This window comes from Oreochromis niloticus, linkage group LG10 (assembly GCF_001858045.2).
Source record: "Oreochromis niloticus isolate F11D_XX linkage group LG10, O_niloticus_UMD_NMBU, whole genome shotgun sequence".
NCBI classification, from domain to species: domain Eukaryota; kingdom Metazoa; phylum Chordata; class Actinopteri; order Cichliformes; family Cichlidae; genus Oreochromis; species Oreochromis niloticus.
Window position 1 is genome coordinate 32,464,444 of NC_031975.2, and position 24,359 is coordinate 32,488,802.

Here is a 24,359-nt window from a genome sequence, read left to right on the forward strand (position 1 = left end):
TCTTGCATATTTCCACAACCATATCCATGATCACATACTTATTTTATATTTGTTTGTATTTTATTTGTATTTTTCTTCTGCTATCTGTACCTGAGCTGAAATAACGCAAACATTTTCCCGCCGTGGGATCATCAAAGACCCCTCGCACCCTGGACACTCACTTTTTCCCCCCTCCCTCTGGTAAACGCTACAGGTCCATCAGGTCAAAGACAAACAGACTCAATAGAAGTTTTTACCCACAGGCTGTCAAACATGCCCTACCTCCACCCCGATTGGAAGATAACTGCACTGCCAACACTCATGGACATTACACCTTATTCATAAACCGTATTTCTATGTATACTTTAATGCAACCAACATTCATATCTCTTTAAACTGTATTTATTATACCACTATTTATTATAGTTGCAATATCACCCCCCCCACACACACTCAACGTGCAATATCACTGATCACTATGCATGCATATATGTATGTATGTGCGTGTATGTATAACTTGTACATATCTTTCTTGTGTAAATGTAAATTTGTCTGTGTTATGTGTAAATACTTATGCTATCGTGTACTTCACACACATGGGGAGATGCCAAACTGCCTTTCATTGTTTTTGCAACAATGACAATAAAGAGCTATTCTATTCTATTTTATTCTTATCTTATCTTAATTTGAAAAGGCCACGTTTTCAAGTTAATGCTTTCACAAGATTTGCAGTTGATGCACGTGTTGAGTATCAACACGTGCATCAACACTGTGTGTAAGTTGTTTAGTTACTCCTCAGCCTCCTTTAGTAATAACTGCAATACACTGGCAGTTATTACTCTAATCATTGACGCTGCACTGAATCATATCTGTTATTAATCTCTGTCTCTCTTCCACAGCATGTCTTTATCCTGTCTTCCTTCTCTCACCCCAACCGGTCGCAGCAGATGGCCCCGCCCCTTCCTGAGCCTGGTTCTGCCGGCGGTTTCTTCCTGTTAAAAGGGAGTTTTTCCTTCCCACTGTCGCCAAAGTGTTTGCTCATAGGGGGTCATATGATTGTTGGGTTTTTCTCTATATGTATTATTGTAGGGTCTACCTTACAATATAAAGCACCTTGAGGCGACTGTTGTTGTTGTGATTTGGCGCTATATAAATAACACTGAATTGAATTGAACTGAATTATATCTTTTGGCTTGCTCAGGAATGCTTGTGTGTCGCCTTGGAAGATGTGGAGTAGACAGCTTTGGAGAGGGAGGTCTGGGAATCTCTGTTTAATTCAGTTCAATTCAGTTTTATTTAGGCAGTACCAAATCACAACAACAGTTGGCTCAAGGCAATTCATATTGTAAGGCAAAGACCCAACAATAATACAGTGAAAACAGAAAGACCACCAACTGTATGACCCCCTTTGAGCAAGTTCTTTGGCAGCAGGGAGAACTTCAAAAGAAATAAGAATGAAAAATTACTGTTTTAGAACTCATGAGTTTCATAATTTCTAGTTTCTGTTAGAGCTGGGCGATATAAGATTTTTTCATATCACGATATGTTTTTTTCATTTCAGGCGATAACGATATATATCACGATATAAGCCAAATAACTACATTTGTAAGATTTAAATGTGCCGTTGCTCACAAGTAAAATGTGAAATAATCAGCAGCTTGTTTTAATTAAAATATTTATTTCCCATAATAAGTTCAACAGGGTAGATGTACTTAAGGAACATGAGACTTCAGTTTCAGATAAATAAAGGCAAATATTGCAAACTACACAAAAGGCAGCCGCTAAAGCGTTTAAGTTTGAAAATAGAACAAACAAAACAGACCACTAAATTGTCAATTCCACTTAGAAACAAAATATTAATTCTAAAAATAAATCTTAGGTCCTTTTACAGAAGAACAGACAAAATTGAGTCTGACAAAAGCCGAATGACGAATCAGCGCTTTCAGTCAGAGATTGAGCATGCACCGCTTTATTGTATTTCCAGACTTGCTTTCGGCACAATTTACAGTGCGCTGAGAGGAGTAGGAATATTTTACTGCTATTATTTGCTGCTATTTTTATAATCATCATTACCATTTCATTATTAATAGTGATGTTGCATTTAGATGCATTCAGATGTTCAAATATATGGGTATTATATTAGTCTTTATTACAAGTCCAGAAGAACCACTTTAAATTGTTGAGTTGAATCTATAATTTTAAAGGCTTTTGAATGTTTTTATATTCTTATACTGAAGTCTTCAGTGGGTGAAGCACTCAAAGAGCAGGGACAGGAAACACGTCTGCAAGGCATGCTTTTGCAGAAGTGAAACTGAAAGCAGACTCTGAATGCAAGTACTGTGAGTAGGATATGAAACTGTATGAAGCTTTTAGTAGAGGCTTTTGATTAAAACATTTATTCAGTAGATTACATATATAGTTCCAGTTAGGTTATTATATGTAAGGATGAGCCTCTGTTCTGGTGAAGGGTCAGAAGTGCAACGGGTGAGAGGTGAGAGCATTTAAGGGCGAGACACACATACAAACACATATAGTAAGAGAGGTCATGACACGTACGCAGTACACAGCATGCACGCGCCCCCGCACGTGCACGCACACACATATTAGATAGACTCATTTAGGTAAGAGTTTATAACTGCAAAGTTTGGGTGCGTACGTGGTAGTCTGTTCCAGGAAGTACACCAGATGTCCCAGAAGATAAGCGACAGCGAAGACGAGCTGGGGGAAGCACCTGGCTTCGACCCGAAGAAGATGTTCTGTTTTAAACTATGTTAAAAGTCATTGTGGTTTTGGAGTGACGTATGCTTTGTTTGAGTCTGCCTGGTAACAGGAAGACTGCCAACCCTATAAAGTCTTTGTTCTGACTATTGTAGTTAGTTCGACGCTGAAATCTGCACAGCGGTCGGACTCACACATGTGTTCATTAAAATGTCGTCTAATTTGCACCCGGCTGGATCTGTGGTTATTTTTGAATTCCCCCTCAATATTTTTTAACCTTAACAGCGCGCTACTCTGTTTTTTGCCAGACTTGAAACAGCCGAAATACCTTCACACTACGGAACTTCTGTGGCCCTTCCGTTCGACAAGCTCTCCGGCATTGGAACCATCATCGGTTTTTTCTTCGGTAACCTTCGCTCACGCTCTCGGTTGATTTTTCTCTAGTCGGCAAACTCCTTTCCTTCATTACCCAGGCTGCACGGCTGCAAAAACAAATACACATGTGCGCCTTGTGCTGTACGTAACAAGTCACGTGACGCTGCGGCTGTGATTGGTTCGGCTCTGCGCTACTTAATTTGGATTGGCTATTCTTTTTTTTTTAAGAGGACAAGAGAGATGAGGCCTATCGCAATAGTTTAATTTTTCTATCGAGAAATAGTTATTTCGCAATACATATCGTTATCGTTTTATCGCCCAGCTCTAGTTTCTGTCCTATTCATCACATAGTTCATAATATAAGCTTATCTAAGCAGAGATAGGAGATATGGAAACTCTAGAACACTTTAGAAAAGGACTGTGCTATAACTCAGATGGTGGATACATTATTGAAATCTAATAGGTAAAACTGTAATGTTGTAACACTGTAAAATCTAATATTGTGTTTAATTAAAAATATTAAATAGGCTGAACTCAATTTTTATCAATTTGTTATTAGAACTCAATTTAAATAAGTTACCAGTACTTTTTATGCAAAAACGCTGATAAACTCAATTTATTTGAGTTGTCTTAACTTAGAAAAACTAAGTAAGCTGGAAGTTTTGCTTCTCAGTGCGGAAGGATGAAAGATGTGTTTTGAAAATGCTGCATGACTACCATCCTCCTCCCTCTCGGATCAGTCCGCATGTTCACGGTGCATTTTTTATGGAATATGTTGAGCAAACCTGGAGAAGCTTCAGCTCAAGATATTATTGTTGTCATTGCTGTGGATCTTTACCTGATACACTGACTTGGTGAGTAAATGTTTACTCTTATTCAAACTGATTTTGTGGCTTCTCTTAGTTTAGCACCCGGTTTAAAATCTTGCTAGCTAGTTAGTGTTAGCCTAGCGTTGCTGCTGCCGCTGGGCTCATGTTACTTAAAAATTAACACCACAGCCTTAAAAACCTCACATAAAACTATGTGGTGAAATTTTCTGTTGATTGTTTGAAATAAATAAGTGAGATAAGAGCCCAGACAAAATTCTTCTGGAGGTGCAACCGTTAGGGGTGGGGTGTGGGGGGTATTTTCAATCCATAGCCATAACTAACTATAACTAACTAACTATATATATCATGTTTAACCTGAGTAGCAAAAGACTGCAGGGGGGTTGAAAACGATACACCAGGAGTTGGCTGTGCTCGCTGACTCTATCAAGCCTTGACCTCCCGGTCAGCTATCACGCTGGTGGATAACAGAGCTCTCCGAAAACGTGGAAGCACTTTTACAAATATGTGATATTTTGATGAATTAAGTAGATATTTGAGCATTACACAGCTACATTCTCGCCTGAAAATATCTTAAAAGGTTATTTTGTGACCCAGAAAGGGTAGTCTGGGGAAAAGGAGGATCGCATTTGTCCACCGCGTTTGCAGAGCCTGTGCGTACTTGTGCGTACTTGTAAACGCAGCAATGGCGGAGGAGCGTGGCTAAAAAACTTATTACTTTTTCTGGGTCACAAAATAAACTTTTAAGATATTTTCAGGTGAGAATGTAGCTGTGTAAATTTCAAATATCTGTTCGATTTATCAAGACATCACATATTTGCAAAAATGCTCCAACGTTTTTGGAGACGTCTATTTTTTTTAATGCTTTGTGGCAGCTTTGAACATCTGTGGCATCTATTAATGTCAAATCTAGCCTTTATTTAAAAACATAAGCAAACTGCTTTTATATTTAACCACTTTTCTATTTAATTACATTTTAAATAATAATAATGATAACAATAGTATTTATTTTGTTAAAAAATGTCTACTACTACAACAGTAGTAGACTACAACTATAAAGTCTAGGTGTGCTTTATAGTTGAGAATAAAGTAATATAGGTTGTCCTTTGAGAGAATTAAGTTAAATTCCACAGTTGAATCATAAAAAACATTATGTTACATATAAACCCTTCCATATGTTAGATCTGGTCATTTTGCTTATTAGAAACTTCATATATTGGAAGTTAACTTTTAACAAGCATGTAATGATTATATTTAAATTAGGTGGTCTTTTTTTAAACACATATCTCTTCAGGCCTAAACTGACAGTGCCAATACCACACATTCAGACACAGTAGTAGATGGTGTTTTTAATACTATATGTGTTAGTCTAATTTGGTTGTATGGGTCTACATTGACCTTCTGTGTTGTAAGTTACAATGATTGCACAGCCATTACGGATCATAATCAGTTTCTGAAAAATGTTCTGTTTTTTCTCCCTCTGCTTGCTTCTTACTGTCTTTGAGGCTCGGGACCAGCACTCCTGCTGTTGGACAGAAAGACATCAGTAAGTGTTTTGGTTTTCCAATATATTAGCAACTGTCAGTGACATTTATATTAATCAGGCTGAACTTTAATCATACTTTAGATCAGCCTGTTTTACTTATTGTTTTATTTGTGCTTTGGTTTGGGGAAGTTGTTTCTTTACTGATCTTTTCCTGTCTTCTGTTATTAGACTTGAGATATGACTGCACTATGCTGTTGCTGGTGACCACAGTTAATTCTACAAGACATGTTGTGTAAGTAAACAAACAACAACAGTTTGGTCTGCATTTCTTGAAAGATCACATCCCCCAAACTTAGTTTAGAGGGTCTACACTGTATATAGTGAAGTCTGCAAGTTTTCTAACAGCAAAATTTGTTTTGTGCCCAAATCATTTTGCACATCATTAGAATGAAAGTTATTGCCCATGTTTGCATAGCACTTTTTAAAGTTATTCTTTCATGACAATATTGTGTGTTGGTCACAGCTATCCAGACTGACAATTGGGACATTGAATGTCACCTCTCCGGTGGGGAGGGAGCCTGAGATCATCTAAATTGGAGTCTGTTTTATACCAAATGCAGAAAAAATTGTTTTAAGAAAGCAATTAAGTTCATGTTCCAAAAAATATGATTGTTTGCTTGCAGGACACCAGGAGAGATGAGTCCTCCGTCACAGATGGTGTGGTCAGTGAAGATGGTCGCCTGTAGGTTCAAGCTCATTGCATCTCCAACCCACATCCACTGCCACTGTACTTAAGGGAAGTTAAAGACTTTCTTCTGCACCTACATTTGGATCACCTCGATCCATGACAGTCATTCAGGCAGTAATGCCTGGACTGGAAACAAGCATCCTTAAAATAATACAACATTCCAGCTCCTGTGTTGGAATGCAAAACAAATGTGTTGTTTAAATTAGAGACTGCACTTGTGACAGAACAATAAATATTTTATTTTGATTATATAAGTAATGTAAGTACAAAACAAACTTGTGGTAGACCTAAACTTATTTTCAGAATAATTACATCTGAGACTTTGTTTCATTGTAAGATTATAATTGTTTGTTGTTCAGCAGAACAGTGTCCAGCATGTTGGCTGTTGTACTTTGTTGTGTTTGAAAATAAAAGTTGGGCTGATTTTAACATCATTACAAAAAGTGTTGTTAATTATTTTTAATCATATTCAGGTTACCACAAATTGTTTTTTCATTTAGTTGAACTTGAAATATTTGTCAGTAGGTAAACAGTTAGTATTGTACAGTCAGAGATATCAGGTTATTCTTAATGCTGCAGACTTGCAATGTATAAGTTGTCCTAACAGTCATCTTAAGTACAACTTTACTCAATTTTTTTGAGGCAACGCGTTTCCATAGTTTTTTTGAGTTCTGTGAACTAATTAGATTTTACAGTGAAATGTAATTCAGTTTTATTTATATAGCACGAAATCACAGCAACAGTCACCTCATACATTGACAAACAATCATTATTTAATGTGAACATATGTTAAGCGCTGCAAAGTTAGCACATTGTAACTTAATTTTCCACCTCATCCAATGGCAGAAACCTTTCTCACATTCTTTTTTTTTCAATTTTGAATCCATAATTTTCAGTCAGATGACTGACTCACTACACTGGCGGGTAAAACATTACTCTATTGTGACCATAAAAATCTCACCTGTCACGAGCCAAGACTGCTTGGACCATCTGTTCATGGAAAAATAACTACGATATAAGGAGAAACTACAAATATTGGGACTTGTGATCCATATTCCAGTTTAACCAAAGCATGTAATAATTTGAGAGAATTATAAAGAATTGTGTTCCTTTAGTAAACAGCAGCAATAAACTCCTCACCTATGTCATTTGACAATTATATGGTTTTCAATAAAAATTAAAAAGTCAAGTCAGTAACAGAAGGAGTTATAACATAATTACAATATATGAGTCTTTAATTGCTTGCAAAATTGCAGAATGGTACTTTGTTGGTCAGAATATACACCACGCTTACAAGCATACAAATCTCGATCTATTTCAATCACAGCCTGGGATGAAAGTTCAGTCTTGGCTGTATGACTGAATATTTCAGTCGACAGCAAAGATGATATATGAGGACAGGTCTGATGCTTTGATCTCTGATACCATAAATCAGAGAACTCAGACATCTGGGGAAGATGAAAATACACACATAAAAAGCATTCTGGATGCGCACAAACACTATCCTTGTTAAAACTCTTGCAAGTGCTGTGAGAAGTGGGTTATAAATGGTTGAGGAAAGACTGAGACCCAGCTGCACCAGATGTAGCAGCAGTGTGTTAAGAGCCTTATGGGCTGAAGCTTTATCTGTGGAGGCCGACCTGGCTGCTACTATAACACCAATATAAGAGCATGTAATTGCCACACTTGCGGAAATAAACAGAACACATGTGAAAGCTTTGTCGTAATCATCAGACATAGACCCAACAAACATTGCTATGTCAGAGCAAAAATCTTTCATCTGCAGACTATCAAGGGCTTCAAAAGGAAACTCTAACAGCAGAAGAACCCGAGTGAGAATATTTAGTGAACCAATGGCCCAAATCGCAATGATGGCCACACCTGTGTTGGTGATAGTGATGATGGTGGCATGCCTCAGTGGGTAGCACACAGCGACATATCTCTCCAGAGACATCACCACCAGCGTGAGAGGAGAGACCACAGTTGTAAGATTGGCAAGCATGGTGAGAAAACCACATACAGGATACGTTAGTGTTATTCTAGAAGTAGCAATAATATACAGTAATTGACTCAGTGCCATCTGTACTGTGTCTGCAAACAGAAGGTTATACAGGAGAATGTATCGAGACGTCTCACAGAACAAAGCTTTACTCCTTAAAGTAAATAGCATGATTCCATTAATGAAGAGGAATACACAGCACGGCAGTGTAGTCAGAGTGGAAAATAAAACTCTTTCCAAAACCCCTTGATACTGCTGGTTAGCAGTAACATTGGTCAGAGACAGATTTGCAAGTAACATTTCAATAAAGAAATTAAGTTTTTAACATCTTCAGTGGAAATAAAACACAAAAAAGTATTCCAACATATAACACAGAAAGATCCACAAAGCTCTTTTCAGATCATCTTCCTCCTGCGGGAAATTAACAGGTTAGAGGGCTGTGGTTGCTTTCAGCTGAACGGCACTGGACAGCAAGATTTTCTTACCCACACATTGTGTATATAAGCTCTATAGTCACGCCTTTTCACATGACTATCACGTCTGCATTTTTTTAATCCTTTTTATTTATGACCACCCTCCGCGCCCCAGAGACATGATAACTTGAACATCATAGGAGGAATATATTAATGACCTGTTAAGTTGATTCCGTATTGTTTAAAGCATTTTTTTTCCGATATTGCCATGTGTATCCTTATTAGAATAACTAACATTTACTATGTGAAATGATGTGCAACAAACAAGAATCATCACTCATGCCAGGTTGCCCCCCAAAACAATGTGACCTTGCCTGCTTGCCAGTGCTTTCGCTTTGGCCAATGCAAAAGGTGAACGTTTAGAGATTATTCAAACAATTTGCTTGCTTTGGTTGAGCATGCATCAAGACACGTACACCACTAGTACCAGTGTCTGCAGTCAAATGAGGAAGAGCATCAGTAAAGAACTGAAGGCAACTGATGTTGATTCACTAACAATAAACGTGGTCAACAACAAACATGGCTTCCAAAATGTCTGTGAAAGCCTATTTATTTCCTCTGCCTCCTTACTTTCGCTTAGCATACAGTTTCAGCGTTTTGGACTTGTGCTTTTTTGTCTTGATATTAGTAGCTTCTATCTCCTCCTTTGACCAGCAGGGCATCTGAAAACTGGGAGGGCACAGGCGTTAATTGCCCAGATCTTATTCTTCCCATTCAGTTGACTCCTCAGGACTTGCCTTACTATCTGCAGCTATTCTGTGATTGCAGTTTTCCTAGCAGTCTCTTCATGGTTCCCATTTCCCTGAGGGATTCCCAAGTACTTGTAGCTGTCCGCAATGTCTGCAATGTTGCTTTCTGGTTGTGCGATCCCCTCAGTTCTTACTACCTTCGCTCTCTATGTTAGCATCTCTTTACACTTCTCCAGTACGGATGACATTCTCTACAACATGGATCTACAACATGTCAGTGTTGTAGATCCATGTTGTGTGGATCAGTGAATCAATGTGCCTTTACCTTACCTGCTGGCATACAGCTTGATATCATCCAGTAGAAGAGGTGTAGCAGAGTTGGCTAACGGTTGCTCCATTCTGCAGTTGGTTTGCGTAGCCATCTTGATAATAATCTCACTGGGGATAGTGGGGACAGAGCATCTCCTTGGCACTGCTGGCACTTGATGGTGACAAGTGCAATTGCTTTAAAGTTAGCCTCTAGTGTTGTTCACTACATCCTCACCAAACTCCTGATGAAGGCTCTTAGGGTCCTGATCTTGTATAGTTACAAGTATTCCAGGATCAACGTGTGGACATTGAGTCAGAGACTTTATTTTAGTTAATTCAGGCAGTGCACAGGTTGGTCAGTCTCTTCGTACTGTCTCAAGTGACTGCTCTGTTTACCAGTAGCAGGGGTTTTGCTCCCATTATGTTTCTGCCAGTTCCTTTCTGGGCCCAGCTCAGCTTGTATTATTGTATGGTCTTTTCTTTACAATATAAAGTGCCTTAAGACAACTGATGTTTGTTGTTGGCGCTGTATAAATAAAATTGAATTGAACTGAATTCAATGTACCTACTGATCATGTCCATAGGAACCATGAAGAGGCAGGTAGGAAAGCCGCAACCAACATCTGCATTTCTACTCTTAACTATGGCCACTAGCCCCAAAAGTTGATTCTGTTCATCTGGACATAGTTTTTCAGTGGGAGAAACGTTACACCACCAAGTCATTGGTTCAGGTATGTGGATGACACCTGGGTGAAAAATCAAATCTCAGGCCGTACCGCAATTCACGGATCACATTAACTCAGTGGACCGACACATCAAATTCACCAGGGAGGATAGAGTCGTAGACTGTGAGATTTTCATCAGTAATGGGGGACGTCTAAAAGCTGATGTGTACCAGAAACCTACGCATAGTATTTAAAGTTTGACTCTCATCATCCACTGGAGCACAAACTGGGTGTTATCAGGACGCTACAACTTAGAGCAAACACCATCCCCACTGACACAGCAGCCAGGGAAGCAGAAGAACATCACATCAAGAAGGCCCTGAGCAAATGTGGTTATCCCAGCTGGACATTTGTCAAAGCTGGGAAGACTCCTAAAGACTCCAGCCGATCCAGGAGAGGACAACTGCTGCCTAAGCGAAAACCTGTAGTGATCCCATATGTGTCAGGAGTATTGGAGCACCTGAGACACATTTTTTCTAAACACTGAGACTTTGTGGCTTTTAAATCCCAAAACACGCTGTGCCAAAAATTTGTCCACAGCCCATTGTTCATTCAGTGGTGCTAGTTTCAGTCTCATATCTGACAAGCATGCCTCTTGGGCACCACCTAGGTGAGGGGTTTTGGAAAGATTGTAACTCTTGGTTGGCTTAGGAATATCTCAGTGTTCTCCTGGATGAGCTGGAGTTGGAAATAAAGCATAGAAAGATATGCTTAGACTTCTGCCACTCCAACCTAGAGAAGTGGCAGAAAATTGAATGGAATGGGTAAAGCATGTGGACATATGACGATCTAAGTGAACAGTGTTTTTTTTTTTTTTTTTTTACATCAGCAGCTGCAAGTTTTGCACTACTCAGGAAAGGCGAAACAAGCCTAAAAGAGTAGCAGGATACAATATTAACTCAGGATAAATTGCTGTTTGTGATGTTACTTCTCATATCTAAGTTACTCAGTCTTGTAATGTAAATAGAAATGAAAGCTTTGTTTATAGCAAAATCTTTAATCTTTATCTAAATTTTTATGTTGCTGTAGGAGATTAACCAAATAAAATAAACAAAAATATATTTCTTTTTTTCATTTTTTTGCAGTTTATAAAACATTTCATTTTGTACATTTTGTATTTGGGTTTATCTTACAAAAACAGAAATTGAAAAAATTGTGTGCCGATTGTACTACATGACTTGCCAAAACAGGATGTTTGCTGTTGCATGTTGATATACTTCAGCATGGGCCAATTTTATATATCTAATACTCGATATAAGTAGTTGTGCAGTTTACCTATCAAATAAATCTGAGAATAAGGGTTTTCCTCTTGTTTTTGCACAGTTTTTAGTTTCAATGTAACCGTGTATGTGTTTTTTATTGAGCGTACTTAAAAGGCCCAGTAGCAGTCAACTAGTTGGATCACTCAGATTTGGCGCATTACTAAATCAACGCCCATGGGATCCATTAAGGACACTGAAATGAACTTTTCTCAATTTACCTTTGACTTCTTGTTAACTTTCCCATGTGTCTCTGCTGGGATGCACACCATCCCCTCCCGACGAAGACTGTTAATCAATACCCATGGGATTCATTAATCATGTCAGTATTTACTATAAGCATTAATTAGTTAGATTCTGAATATTTAATGTAATTAAATGAGTTATCAGGAGACTTTGTGAGATGGGAGCTTTCTCTCTATGGTACCTCTGAGTGGGTTCAGTTGTTGAAAAACAACAATGCCGCAACAACAACATTTAGACTTAGCACATTAGGAAAATGGCAGTGGTTAATTAAGAAAACAGAAGCAACGGGCTGATGTTGATGATGAAATCCAAGGGGAAAAAATAGTGGATAGAGACAAAACTTATTTGTATTTTTCTTCTATATTTTTCCTACAGTTAAAAAATGTAAAGGTACAACCAGGTCTTGCTTGCCATTGTCTTTTTATCATTAATACAAAAAAAAGTAAAGCCACCCACAGCCAAAAAAGAACAAAAACAGAAAACACTGTCAAGCACTCTGATACACATGTAACATATGAAGTGCAGTTTTCGGTTTGGTTCCACACACAACTTAAAACTTAAACTTTCCTTTTCATCACTTTTGTTTCGAATTTTTTCAGGTGACAGGATCATCTGTGGACATGATGATTGGGAGACTTCTGCGTTTTTTCGTGGGGGGTTTAACTCAAGGGCACTATGATTAATTAACAACTTCATTCACACACTTGAGCTGACTATGCAACCAGATATCATGACCAAGCATGTAATTGACACGTCTGTCCACCGTGTCCATTTCACGCTTTGCCTTTCCAAAACATGAAAAGTAAACGTATGTGGAAGCCGCAGTAAGCTGCACTACCAACAGAGGGAGATATTATATTTCAAGGCAACATGGAAATAATCACAGGAAAGTTTTTAAACAGACATCGTTAACACATTTACATGTATATATATGTTAGCCCCCCTAGCCTAATCGATTCTGATGACGAAGGACCCTAGAATGTACTTGCACTTGTAAGTTTTTTGCTCCCTACCGATTTAACTTTAAAAATAGTGTTTTCCCCTGCTGGTAATGCAACTTCTGTGGGTGTGTCCATTTCTCGTTTTGGAGAGACAAACCAAGAAATGATGTCTATTACATCTTTTGCCATGATAATGGGTTAGACTATGCTGGAGACAGAACAATGATCGATATCTTCCCCCAATATCTGGCTCTCAGCTTTCAGTCTTCAATGACAACTTATTATGAAAAAGCTTTATTTTAAAGCAGTCTTTAAAGTTACAAAGTGCTTCACACAAATGTATATATAAAATTCAAGAAACAGTTAAAAACTCTAAAACAGGAACAAAGAGAAACAAGACAAGACTCCCTCTTCTCTGCAAGATGCTGCCACTGGTAAAAATAAAGAGATTTAAAACATTGTGTATATTGTATATTTAGTGTTCTTATATTGTTTCATTCTTTTTTGTATATTGTTTACTTTACTTTGCACCTTGTTGGTCTCGCTACCTACCTTTGCTGTACAAGCAACTGTACAGTTACAATAAAAAAGGTTCTAAGTTCTAAAAGACAAAGACAATAACAAAGTTTTGGTCCCAGTGTGCAGACTGTTCCACAACTTAGCAGCTCTGATGGAAAAAACCTGCAGAGCTTCATTGCTAGCCAAGATATTACCAAGATTCTACCCACAGGCTGTCAAACATGCCCTACCTCCAACCTGATTGAAGGTTAACCTTGCTGTTGTTAAGGTTCAAAAATATAGGGAAGGAAACACAGGAGGAATGCAAGTAACCACACTGGTCCAAAGGGTAAAGACGATGATTTTAATGAAATGACACGCGTGGGAGAATGAGCGGACTCCGTAAGCAGACAGCCCCACAATCTCATCCTCCTAACATCAAAATACAGTTTTATATGCATCAGAGTATATTTAGTGACGCCCCCTCATTGCGTCATCACATACATCAGCTTCAAAACCACAAATGTTCTATTTGACAACTTAAGGCACAATTAAAAGTACACTGGCTTCCATCTTCTCCCCGGTGGTTTCCCGTAAGCCAGCTCCGCTCTCGCATCGTGCATCTACTGCTTCATCAGTCAACTTTCACCTACACCCTAACAGTGTGTGTGTGTATGTGTGTGTATGTCTGTCTGTGCGTGCACAGAGTGTGCATCTGCTCTCTGAACCTTAGTTGACCCCAACTTAGGCAACCAGGCTGAGGCCATCCTGTGTTGTGATGATCTTAACTTCTATGTAAAATGTATAAACTCATTATACAAACTCAGACTCTGGTTTTGGTTTCACTTTTGCAAAGCCTGCAACTTCAAAAGCCTACAACTTCCTGTCTCATTTTGGAGTTACTCTACGTGGGGCCTTTTCTTTCACCCTGCAGTCTGCATACAAACATTTAAGATTATAAATTCAAAAGCATTTCGGGTTATAGATTCAACTGAACAGTTTGAAGTGGTTATAACTGGACTTGTAATAAAGACTTAATTGGGTGGCAATATATTTAAACATTTGAATGCAATATCAATACCTCTTGTATACATATGTTTGCTATATGATTATAATGCAACAGTAATGACAGTAATAACAGTAATAACAAAATAATAAAAAATAGAATTAACAAAAATAAAATAATACATGGAAATAATAAAAATAACAAAAAAATAATACTTCCTTCCCAACACTGTTAACATTCATGGACACTTGCACTGTACTTATCTATAAACATTTTTTATTACAGTATTTATTCATAAACAGGAGTCATTACAGTATAATAGAACCAACATTCCTACCTCTATTTATATAACTGTTCAGTAGCAACTAGCATTCCTACCCCTTACTCGATGTGCAATACAACCAGTATCACCACGCACTAATCCTGCTCCTTACACTGTACCTGTAGATATATTTATATATTTTGTTTTTGTATATAATGTGTGAATTACCTCTTAAACTTATTTTTATCTTTATTTATCTCATTCTCCAAAGAATGTTGAAATGGAGAGATGCCAAACTGTGTTTCACTGTTCTGGTAACAGTGACAATAAAGATCGATTTATCTATCTATTAGGAAACTAGTGGAGCTGCTTAAAATCAGAGAAGGACATGCTCAATCATCAGAAGCCTTTTAAGAGTGCTCTGAACAAAGAACATGACAAGGCAGGCAAAAATAAAAAATAAATAAATTGGTGGCAGACAAGAATGATCACTGTCCACCGTCACTACATGGTTACTGTCATACTGCTTAGCTTTGTGGCTCAATGATGGTGCCACCATGGCCACATTGTTCTGAAGGAGGATTTCTGTAACCCACATCTTAAAATCTTGTGTCGATGCATTTTAGAAAGAAACAACTTTGGCTAGAGTGTCACATATGAGTCTGGTGGTGTCATAGTCATAATTGGCATTAATATTAATTTTAGGCACTTTAACTGCTGTATCATTTGAACTTGTGCAGTATTTAACTTTGAAGTGTTTTATAGAAAGTGTCCTAGGTGTTCATTTATTTTGCAAACTGTACTATAAAATAAGATTTTTTACATATTTTTTTTATTTACTGCAAATTATTTATTATTGTAAACAAGTTCACACCTTTAAGATGTAAGCAGAGTTTTCAGGAAAGGCAGTGAAGATGAAAGTTTTCTCCAATCATATTGAACTTGCTTTTGCTTCTTAAACTTACACTTTGTCCCTACAGGGATACACATAACACTCACTTCATTAAGCTTAATGATGCCAACAGGACGCATTATTTACTGCCAACCTTAAAAAAAGTATTTGAATAATTAATGTGCTTAAATGAATAATCAGGGGACTGTTATACCTCTGAGTATTTCATCAAACTAAAAACAAAGTTTACAAGAGAAAAAACAACATAATTATTTGGAAAGTTTAGTAGGAATCAAAGTTTTACTCACAACTCTTACTCTCTGTATTTGTTCCTTGCCTTTGTTAATGTTGGTGTTTATAAACCTTTAGAATAAAACCTGAACCACTAACCTAACAAATAACATAACAACACTGCATGAAATGTCTTGATGCATGCTCAATCATCCAGGTAAGCAAGTGCCAAAAGGTTGATTCTGTTCATCTGGCCATAAACGATACGTCCAAATGAACAGAATCCACCTTTTGGGACTGCATAAAACAGATTTTGGAACATCTGGTATCCAGAGTTTAAAACTTTTTAACTTACTTTGTTCTTAATAGGTTTATATTTTGGACTAAAGTAAGAAATTATAAATTGGCCAATTTTGTAACTCTCAAAAACTGTATCAAGTGTAATACTGTCTGTGAAGCTGGTTTAAATTTTAGAACATATTTAGTGCCACCTTTTGCCAGCACAGAACACTGGCTAACTAGTGACAGAACCCATAAGTCACGGGGAAATAAGGACACTAAATGTATTATTGTTATTATCAGGATGTCCTAAAAACTCCCTGAAAAGCCTTCAGCTAATCCAAAATGCTGCAGCAAGAGTCCTGACAGGGACTAGAAAGAGAGAGCAGATTTCTCCTGTTTTGGCTTCCCTTCATTGGCTTCCTGTTAAATCCAGAATTCAAAATCCTGCTCCTCACATACAAGGTCTTAAATAATCAGGCCCCATCTTATCTTAATGACCTTGTAGTACCATATCACCCTATTAGAGCACTTCGGCTTACTTGAGTATTTAAAAGTAGGGCCTAAAAATGATCTAAAGCAGATGAACAGTATCCTGATGAGCTGGAAACATGATAAAATGTGTAACAAATGAAACACTGTGAAACTATACTGTAACTTCCAGCTGTTGAACCTACAAATTCCATAAAATGCAACACAAATAGCAATCACGCAATTATTGTTATTATCAGGATGTCCTAAAAACTCCCTGAAAAGCCTTCAGTTAATCCAAAATGCTGCAGCAAGAGTAAAAAAAGAAAGTCATATTGTAAGATCTGGACTGATGAGATTGTTTTTACAGCCAGCATTTTATTTATTTTAACAGTTATAGAGAGTAGCTTTTGTAACAGGGATTGGTGGTGTTTGTGGTTTTTTAATGTCATCATATCTATTGAGAAAAAAATAGATCACAGTTTTGGAAAGAGGATTACATTCGTTATTGCCGTCTAATTGGCTTACTACGCTTACACGTGATGCTGTCGTGTGAATCGTGTGCGAGGACTGAGTTCTTAAAATGCATGTGAACGTGGGTAAATCCTGCAGAAGACTCCTGAGCAGATGGAACCAAGCACTGCTTGTTACCTGCTAACCACTGACAAAGTAGAACCTTTCTCTTTGGAATGTGAACTTAAAACGTATTGTGTCTTTGGGTTATAGCTGCAACAAAAAAAATGTAGTTTTTTTAGGTGTCGACTGACTTTTAACTGAGAATAATTACATGTCTAGATAAAATCCTTAGTCAAAACAATCAAAGCTTCAAGAGAGTCAAGTAAGTGTGTATCTAATATGTCCTATGTCACTCCATCTAAGACTAACTTCACTGTTGGACTGCAGTACAGAGGGACACTGGAAGTTCTGTTGTTTTCTGCTCCAATTACAACATCTTGCTGTGTGTTTCTTTTAGTTAATGGGACCATGCTACACATCTTAAGGAGTAAAGCAGTGTTTCGTGAGACAGCCCGTTATGTTCTTCTTTATAATTTACTTTTTGCAGACACCATACAGATGGTCCTGAGTCAGTTACTGTACATACTATCTGCTTGTAGAATCAGACTGACATATCCTGTTTGTGGCTTTCTTGTCATGCTTGCCAATCTCACAACTGGGATCTCTCCTCTCACACTGGTGGTGATGTCTCTGGAGAGATATGTAGCTGTGTGCTACCCACTAAGGCATGCTAGCATCGTCACCATCAGGAAGACAGCACTAGCGATCATCATAGTTTGGGCCGTCAGTTCACTAAATGTTTTTATTCGACTGATTTTGCTGTTAAATTTTCCATTTGAAGACTTAGAGAGTCTCCAAATGAAAGACTTTTGCTCTAACACTCCTTTGTTACTTGGCCCCATGTCTGATCATTATGACAAAGCTTACACTTGGGTTCTTTTTGTATCTGCTGGCGTTGCAGTTACTTGCTCCTATATTGGTGTTATGATAGCAGCCAGGTCGGCCTCCACAGATAAAGTTTCAGCCTGCAATGGTCGTAACACACTGCTGCTGCACCTGATACAGTTAGGTCTCAGTCTTTCCTCGACTATTTATGACCCTTTGGTTACGGAGATCTCAAAAGTCCTTGACAGAGTAACAGTTTTACGCATCTGGAGTATACTTTATGTGTTTATGATCCTTTTCCCCAGATGTTTGAGCCCACTTATCTATGGCATTAGAGACCAAATGATCAGAGGCATCCTCATGTACCATCTGTGCTGTCAAGTAAAACTGCCCAACAGTATAAAATTACTCAAATATTAAATTAATGTAATTTAGAATATACTGTATATGTTGTTCTAAAGAAAAGCAGACTGTAGTGTATAAACAAAACTAATGTAGAAGACAACCAAGCTGATATCATATTTCTGCTTTATACTATACTGTAATTCTTTTTTATTGCATAATAGCAATAAACACAGTGGCACAGTGGTTATCACTGTTGCCGTAAGAAGGTCCTGAGTTCAATTCCACCATCAGGCCGGGGTCTTTCTGTGTGGAGTTCGCATGTTCTCCCCGTGTTTGCGTGGGTTCCCTCCGGGTACTCTGGCTTCCTCCCACTGTCCAAAGACATGCAGTTGGTGGGGATAGGTTCATTGATTAATCCAAATTGCCCATAGGTGTGAATGTGAGCGCAAATGGTTGTCTGTCTCTGTGTGTTAGCCCTGCAAATGACTGGCGACCTGTCCAGGGAGTACCCCGCCTCTCGTGCTGTGACAGCTGGGATAGGCTCCAGCGCCCCCCGCGACCCTGAAAAGGATGAGCGGAAGCAAATGGATGGATAGTAATAAAAGCATGGCTATGAAGCTGCTTTCTGAATTATGTCTTTTGTGCATATTCTGGATAACTAATATATAAAAACTGTTTTATTAATTGTGCATATTTTAATGTGTTCAAGCACTAGAGTAGTTGAGTATTTTAGATAGTCATATGTGTGTTTTGAGCACTGCAGTACTCTTGTATAGATCAAACTTCAAATCAAACTGCAGCTCTTGTCAGCATATCTAAATAAGTTTATGCACTTTTAAAAATTCTTTCCACTCTGTTTACAATTATAAGTAACCGAGGAGGGTTTACACATTTACATCAATATACTGATTGATACTGATTTGATTTATATATTATATATTTATATTGACTGATTATATTGATTTATCAATCAATATAATCAGTCAGTATAAAAATATTATTATTAAGGAGTTACTAATTAACTGCACACAGAGGGTTAGAATGGTTACCCACCTCTCCACAATTATCAATATCAAATTTATTTCTATAGCACATTTAAAAGCAACAAAGTTGACCAAAGCACTTCACAATTAGTTAAAAACAAGAGAAAGCCATAGAAAAACAAATACAGATAAACAAGATGTATTAACATAAAAACAAAACAAACATAATAAACATACAATAAGCCTGATGGTACTCAAACTGAACTTGAACTAAAGCCAACGTAAAAAGTGAGTTTTCAGATGTGATTTGAAACACTGAATAGACTCTGCAATACGAATATCGTCTGGCAAGTTTTTCCAGTGTCTAGGCGCTGCAAATGCGGAAGGCCCAATCTCCTCTATACTTCAATTGAGATCTCGCTTGTACAAAGAGCATCTGGCTAGATGCTCTGGCTATCTCAGTGCTTTTTTGGGGTTATGTATGTTGAGGAGTTTGCTTAAATAAATGGGCACCATACCATTTAAAACTTTCAAAGTAAGTAAAAGAAAATTCAAACCAATATGATCATGGACATGGAGCCTATGTAAATTTGCTAAAACTGGAGTGATGTGTTCATACATGCAGTAGTCCAGTCAAGAGATGATGAAGGCATGAATACATTTTTCTAGGTCTTTAGGAGGAAGGAGGCTTTGCTTTGGCAATTTCATGTAACTGATAAAAAGTGTTTTTCACAACTGTGGACACTTTGTTCTCTAATTTAAAAGAGCTATCTAAAAACACTCCAAGATTTCTTACAGTGTGGGGCTGATGACAAGCGGAATCAAGATGACCGAGGGCATCACGTAACTTATCCAAAGGGCATGACTTCCAAAAACAATAACTTCAGTTAAATACACTGACATAGGACACAGACCTTCACAAGAAAACAGGAAACTCACCACACATGCAAAGACACCGACTAAGAAACACGGGCTGGAGCTGGAGGCCATCACCCAATGAAGCCAACAGAACCACAGCATCCGCGAAAAGCAGAGATGAGATTCTGAGACCACCCAGGTGAAAGCCTTCCGCCACTTGGCTACGCCTAGAAATTCTGTCCATAATAATTCTGAACAGAATCAGTGACAAAGGGCAGCCCTGGCAGAGCCAGCCAAGTCTGATTTGTTGCAGGCTATGCAGACCAGGCTCTTGCAACAGTAAGATCAAATGGCCCATAGCAATGGGCCAAACATCCCATACTCCCAGATCACCTCCCATAGGACACTCTGAGGGATAGGGTCGAATGCCTTCTTCAGTCCATAAAACACATGTAGACTAGCTGGGCAAACTCCCAGGCACCCTAAAGTATCCTTGAGAGGATAAAGAGCTGGTCCAGTGTTCCACGACCAGGATGGAAACCGCGTTGTTCCTCTTGTTCAATTCTCAATTCAATTCAATTTTATTTATACAGCACCAAATCACAGTCACCTCAAGGTGCCTTATATTGTAAGGTAGACCCTACAATAATAGATACAGAGAAAAACCCAACAATCAAATGACCCCCTATGAGCAAGCACTTTGGTGACAGTGGGAAGGAAAAACTCTCTTTTGACAGGAAGAAACCTCCGGCAGAACCAGGCTCAGGGAGGGGCGGGGCCATCTGCTGTGAGTGGTTGGGGTGAGAGAAGGAAGACAGGATAGATGACATGCTGTGGAAGAGAGACAGAGATTAAAAGCAAGTACAATTCAATGCAGAGAGGTCTAACAATGATGATGTAACAAAAAATTAAAAGACAGGTATACAACAAAAATCACATATCTAGTACAGCAAAATATAAAGAGGATGTCATAAAATGGCCTGTCATCCAATATCTGGAAGTACTCAAGATTTAGCCCAATTGATGTTAACCAGCAAGTAATCATATCCAGATTGCTGTGTGTCTCACCCAAACCACAAGGCAGCAAACTTATTCAACAACCTGAAAAGACACCACAAACTGCAGTATAATGAAATTATTTAGACTCTTTTTCTCCAGTTGGTCTTTGTGAAATAACTTCAGTAATTCCACAGGGTTCTGCGCTAGAACCAACTCTGTTTACATTTTATTTATTTATTTTATTTAGAAAGAGGGGCAATACATATTAATGAACATTTAAACAAATGTAAAATATGCCAGATTATAGCCTTGGGCTAATTTCCATCTGCAGACCCTCTGGCAGGTTGGTGTTAAACACATGTCGGTAAAAACATACAGAGACACTATTTACAGGTCATGTGACAGTGACCACATTATACTAGAACAAACAATGACAAGAAGAGTGGACACAGAGGACAATATAGATAACAATAACGGAAACACATCAATTATATTGCACAAACCCCAGTATTACACATGCCCTGACTGTCCTGATATTGCACTGACCCATTGCACTAACAGTTGTTTCCCTTTTTGTAAAACACTAACTCTTTTTCCCGTCCAATATAAAGCATGATTATTAAACATGATCACATGTTTATATGTCCCTCAGCCGCCCTTTTAAGTGACTCTTAAAGATGGGGAGACTTGTACTTTCCCTCACTGACAGTGGAAGACTATTCCAGAAGCTCACTCACTGATATGACAGAGCATTCTGTGAAAAGGTGGTCCGCCTGAATGTCAATTCACAATCACCTCTAACAGTGGCTCGAGTCAGTCGAGACCACACTGCTAGACTTTTGTTTAATAAAGTCACTCATTGGTGGAGGCGCCAGACCATGTTTAACTTTGTATATTAGACAGGCAGATTTTAATCATTTGAAATTAGAAATTTAGAAACTTGTATTTATCTAAAATGTCACAATGGTGATATGAAAAAGGTTTTTTATCTAATATTTTCAATGCTCTTTTGTAGCATACTTCGATTGGCCCAATAGCAGCAGAGCTCGTATAGGACCAACTTGTAATACCAGTATCATAGAGTAGAGGAATGTAATCGCTGCTGTTTCTGTTAATGATGTGTGGATAAGTCTAAAGTTCTGTATATTAACATTTGCAGTTTTCACTACTTTTTTAACGTGTTTTTTAAAGGATCATTTCGAGTCTAGTAGCAACAAATACTTAAATTCCTCAACATTAATTAGTTCTTGTGCACCCAAGCGAACTTTTACTGTAGTCATGGTTATTTTAGGTTTACTAAAAAAGCATTGATACGGTCTTTTTAACATTAAGGCACAGGCATGAGTCATTCAGCCATTTTTGTAAATCATGTAATGCCAATGAAAGCTGATGGGCTGCATCATCACACATGTCTTCCTTTAGGCAGTATTATTAGAAGGCATAGCATATATTTACACTGCTTCATTGCTAAATTATTTATTATTGTTAGCAAGTTCAGACCTTTAAGATGCAAGTTAAGGACGTTTTCAGGAAAGGCAGTGGAGATTAAAGTTTTCTCCAATCATATTGAACTTGTTTGTGCTTGTTAAACTTTGTCCCTACAGGGATACACATAACACTCCATTAAGATTAATGATGCCAACAGGATCATTCAACATTACATCATTATTTACTGCCAAAAAATCATTTGAATAATTAATGTGCTGAAATAAATAATCAGGGGATTGTTATACCTCTGAGTATTTCATCAAACTAAAAACAAAGTTTACAAGAGAAAAAAACAACATAATTATTTGGAAAGTTTAGTAGGAATCAAAGTTTTACTCACAGCTCTTACTCTCCATATTCGTTCCTTTCCTTTGTTAATGCTGGTGTTTATAAAACTTTAGAATGAAACCTAAAGCACTTACCTAACATAATTTAACAACACTGCATAAAATCCATTTTGGAAGCTGTGGTATCCAAAGTCTAAAACTTATGATAATAATGACAATGTGTGTTACTGTATGTACTAAATAGATAAATTAAAACATAGCCATCAGGCATTTTAATTTATTCTTAAAAGTTTTATATTTTGGACTAAAATAAAGAATTATAAATTGGTCAATTTTGTAACTCTCAAAAACTGTCTCAGTTGTAACACTGTCTGTGAAGCTGGATTTAATATTTAGTAGTATTATTTAGAACATGTCTAGGCCCACCTTCTGCCAGCACAGAAAACTGGCTAACTAATGACAGAACCCATAAGTCAGGGGGAAATAAGGACACTAAACGTATTATTGTTATTATCAGGATGCCCTAAAAACTCCCTGAAAAGCCTTCAGTTAATCCAAAATGCTGCAGCAAGAGTCCTGACAGGGACTAGAAAGAGAGAGCAGATTTCTCCTGTTTTGGCTTCCCTTCATTGGCTCACTGTTAAATTCAGAATTCAAAATTTGCTCTTGCACTGCAGGCCTACTTGTTGTTCCTAGAGTATTTAAAAGTAGAATGGGAGGCAGATCCTTCAGTTTTCAGGCCCCTCTTCTGTGGAACCAGCTTCCAGTTTGGATTCAGTATACAGACTCCCTCTCTAATTTAAAGATTAGGCTTAAATTTTTCCTTTTTTTGATAAAGCATAAAGCTTTCTAAATCTTTGTCAGAGTTTTCTTTGGACACTGGCTTCTTTTTTCACAAATTTTCAATGCAATTCTTGTATTTGAACATTGTCAGAAGAATGTTTTTCTCTCTGCAGTCCAGCCATCCCCTGCACCCATTTCAGTTTCCTTGGTGAGGGAGGCTAGGCCCCCATTGGTTCCTGGTCCAGTTCCCAGGCCGGCTGAGGCTCCGCTAGTCCCTGCACATGTACCTGCTCCTCTGGTGGGGACAGCAGATGCCCACCCATTGCCGATGCCTGTCCTGGCTCTCTGGGTGAGGGCGCCGTGAACCAGCTCATTCCTGCACCCGTACCTACTCCTCAGGTGGGAGTGACTGATATCCTGGAGGCTCAAGTGAGCTTGTCCAGCCATTTTCTTTGTCAGGTGAACTAGCTTAGCCACCTGCTTAAACCTCTACTGTCACTAGCTCAGTCACTGGTGCTGGACTGCCTCTGGAGAGCCAGTCGAGAGCCATCATGTCCGTTGGGGGCTCTGGAGAGTTCGCCTAGGTGTCGTCTGTCTCCTGGAGAGTCCATCTCGCCGATCAACCAACTGCTCAACCGCCTGTGGCAGCCAAGTCACCATCAGCACAACTGCCAGATCAAGTGCCTGCGTCTGCCATTCCACCATCTGGTCCTGCATCATCTGGTGCTGTGCCCCGGCCACCTGCCAAGCCTCCCAAGAGCCTTGAGATACGTCCATGTCCTCCTTGGCCTGTGCTACCACA

General features: G+C 38.3%; 2 protein-coding genes across 2 annotated transcripts; one reads left to right on the forward strand and one right to left on the reverse strand.

Annotated features, from left to right (window-relative positions):
* Positions 1-7,144: 7,144 nt before the first annotated feature.
* On the reverse strand, positions 7,145-10,360 carry LOC100704367 (odorant receptor 131-2-like). Its single transcript, XM_019363495.2, has one exon. It carries the CDS (start codon positions 8,430-8,432, stop codon positions 7,455-7,457), a length of 978 nt encoding a protein of 325 aa, XP_019219040.1. The 5' UTR covers positions 8,433-10,360; the 3' UTR covers positions 7,145-7,454.
* A 6,908-nt stretch (positions 10,361-17,268) lies between these two features.
* Positions 17,269-18,234, forward strand: LOC100704099 (odorant receptor 131-2-like). Its single transcript, XM_019363509.1, has one exon. The coding sequence runs from the start codon at positions 17,269-17,271 to the stop codon at positions 18,232-18,234; it is 966 nt and encodes a 321-aa protein (XP_019219054.1).
* The last annotated feature ends 6,125 nt before the right edge of the window (positions 18,235-24,359 follow it).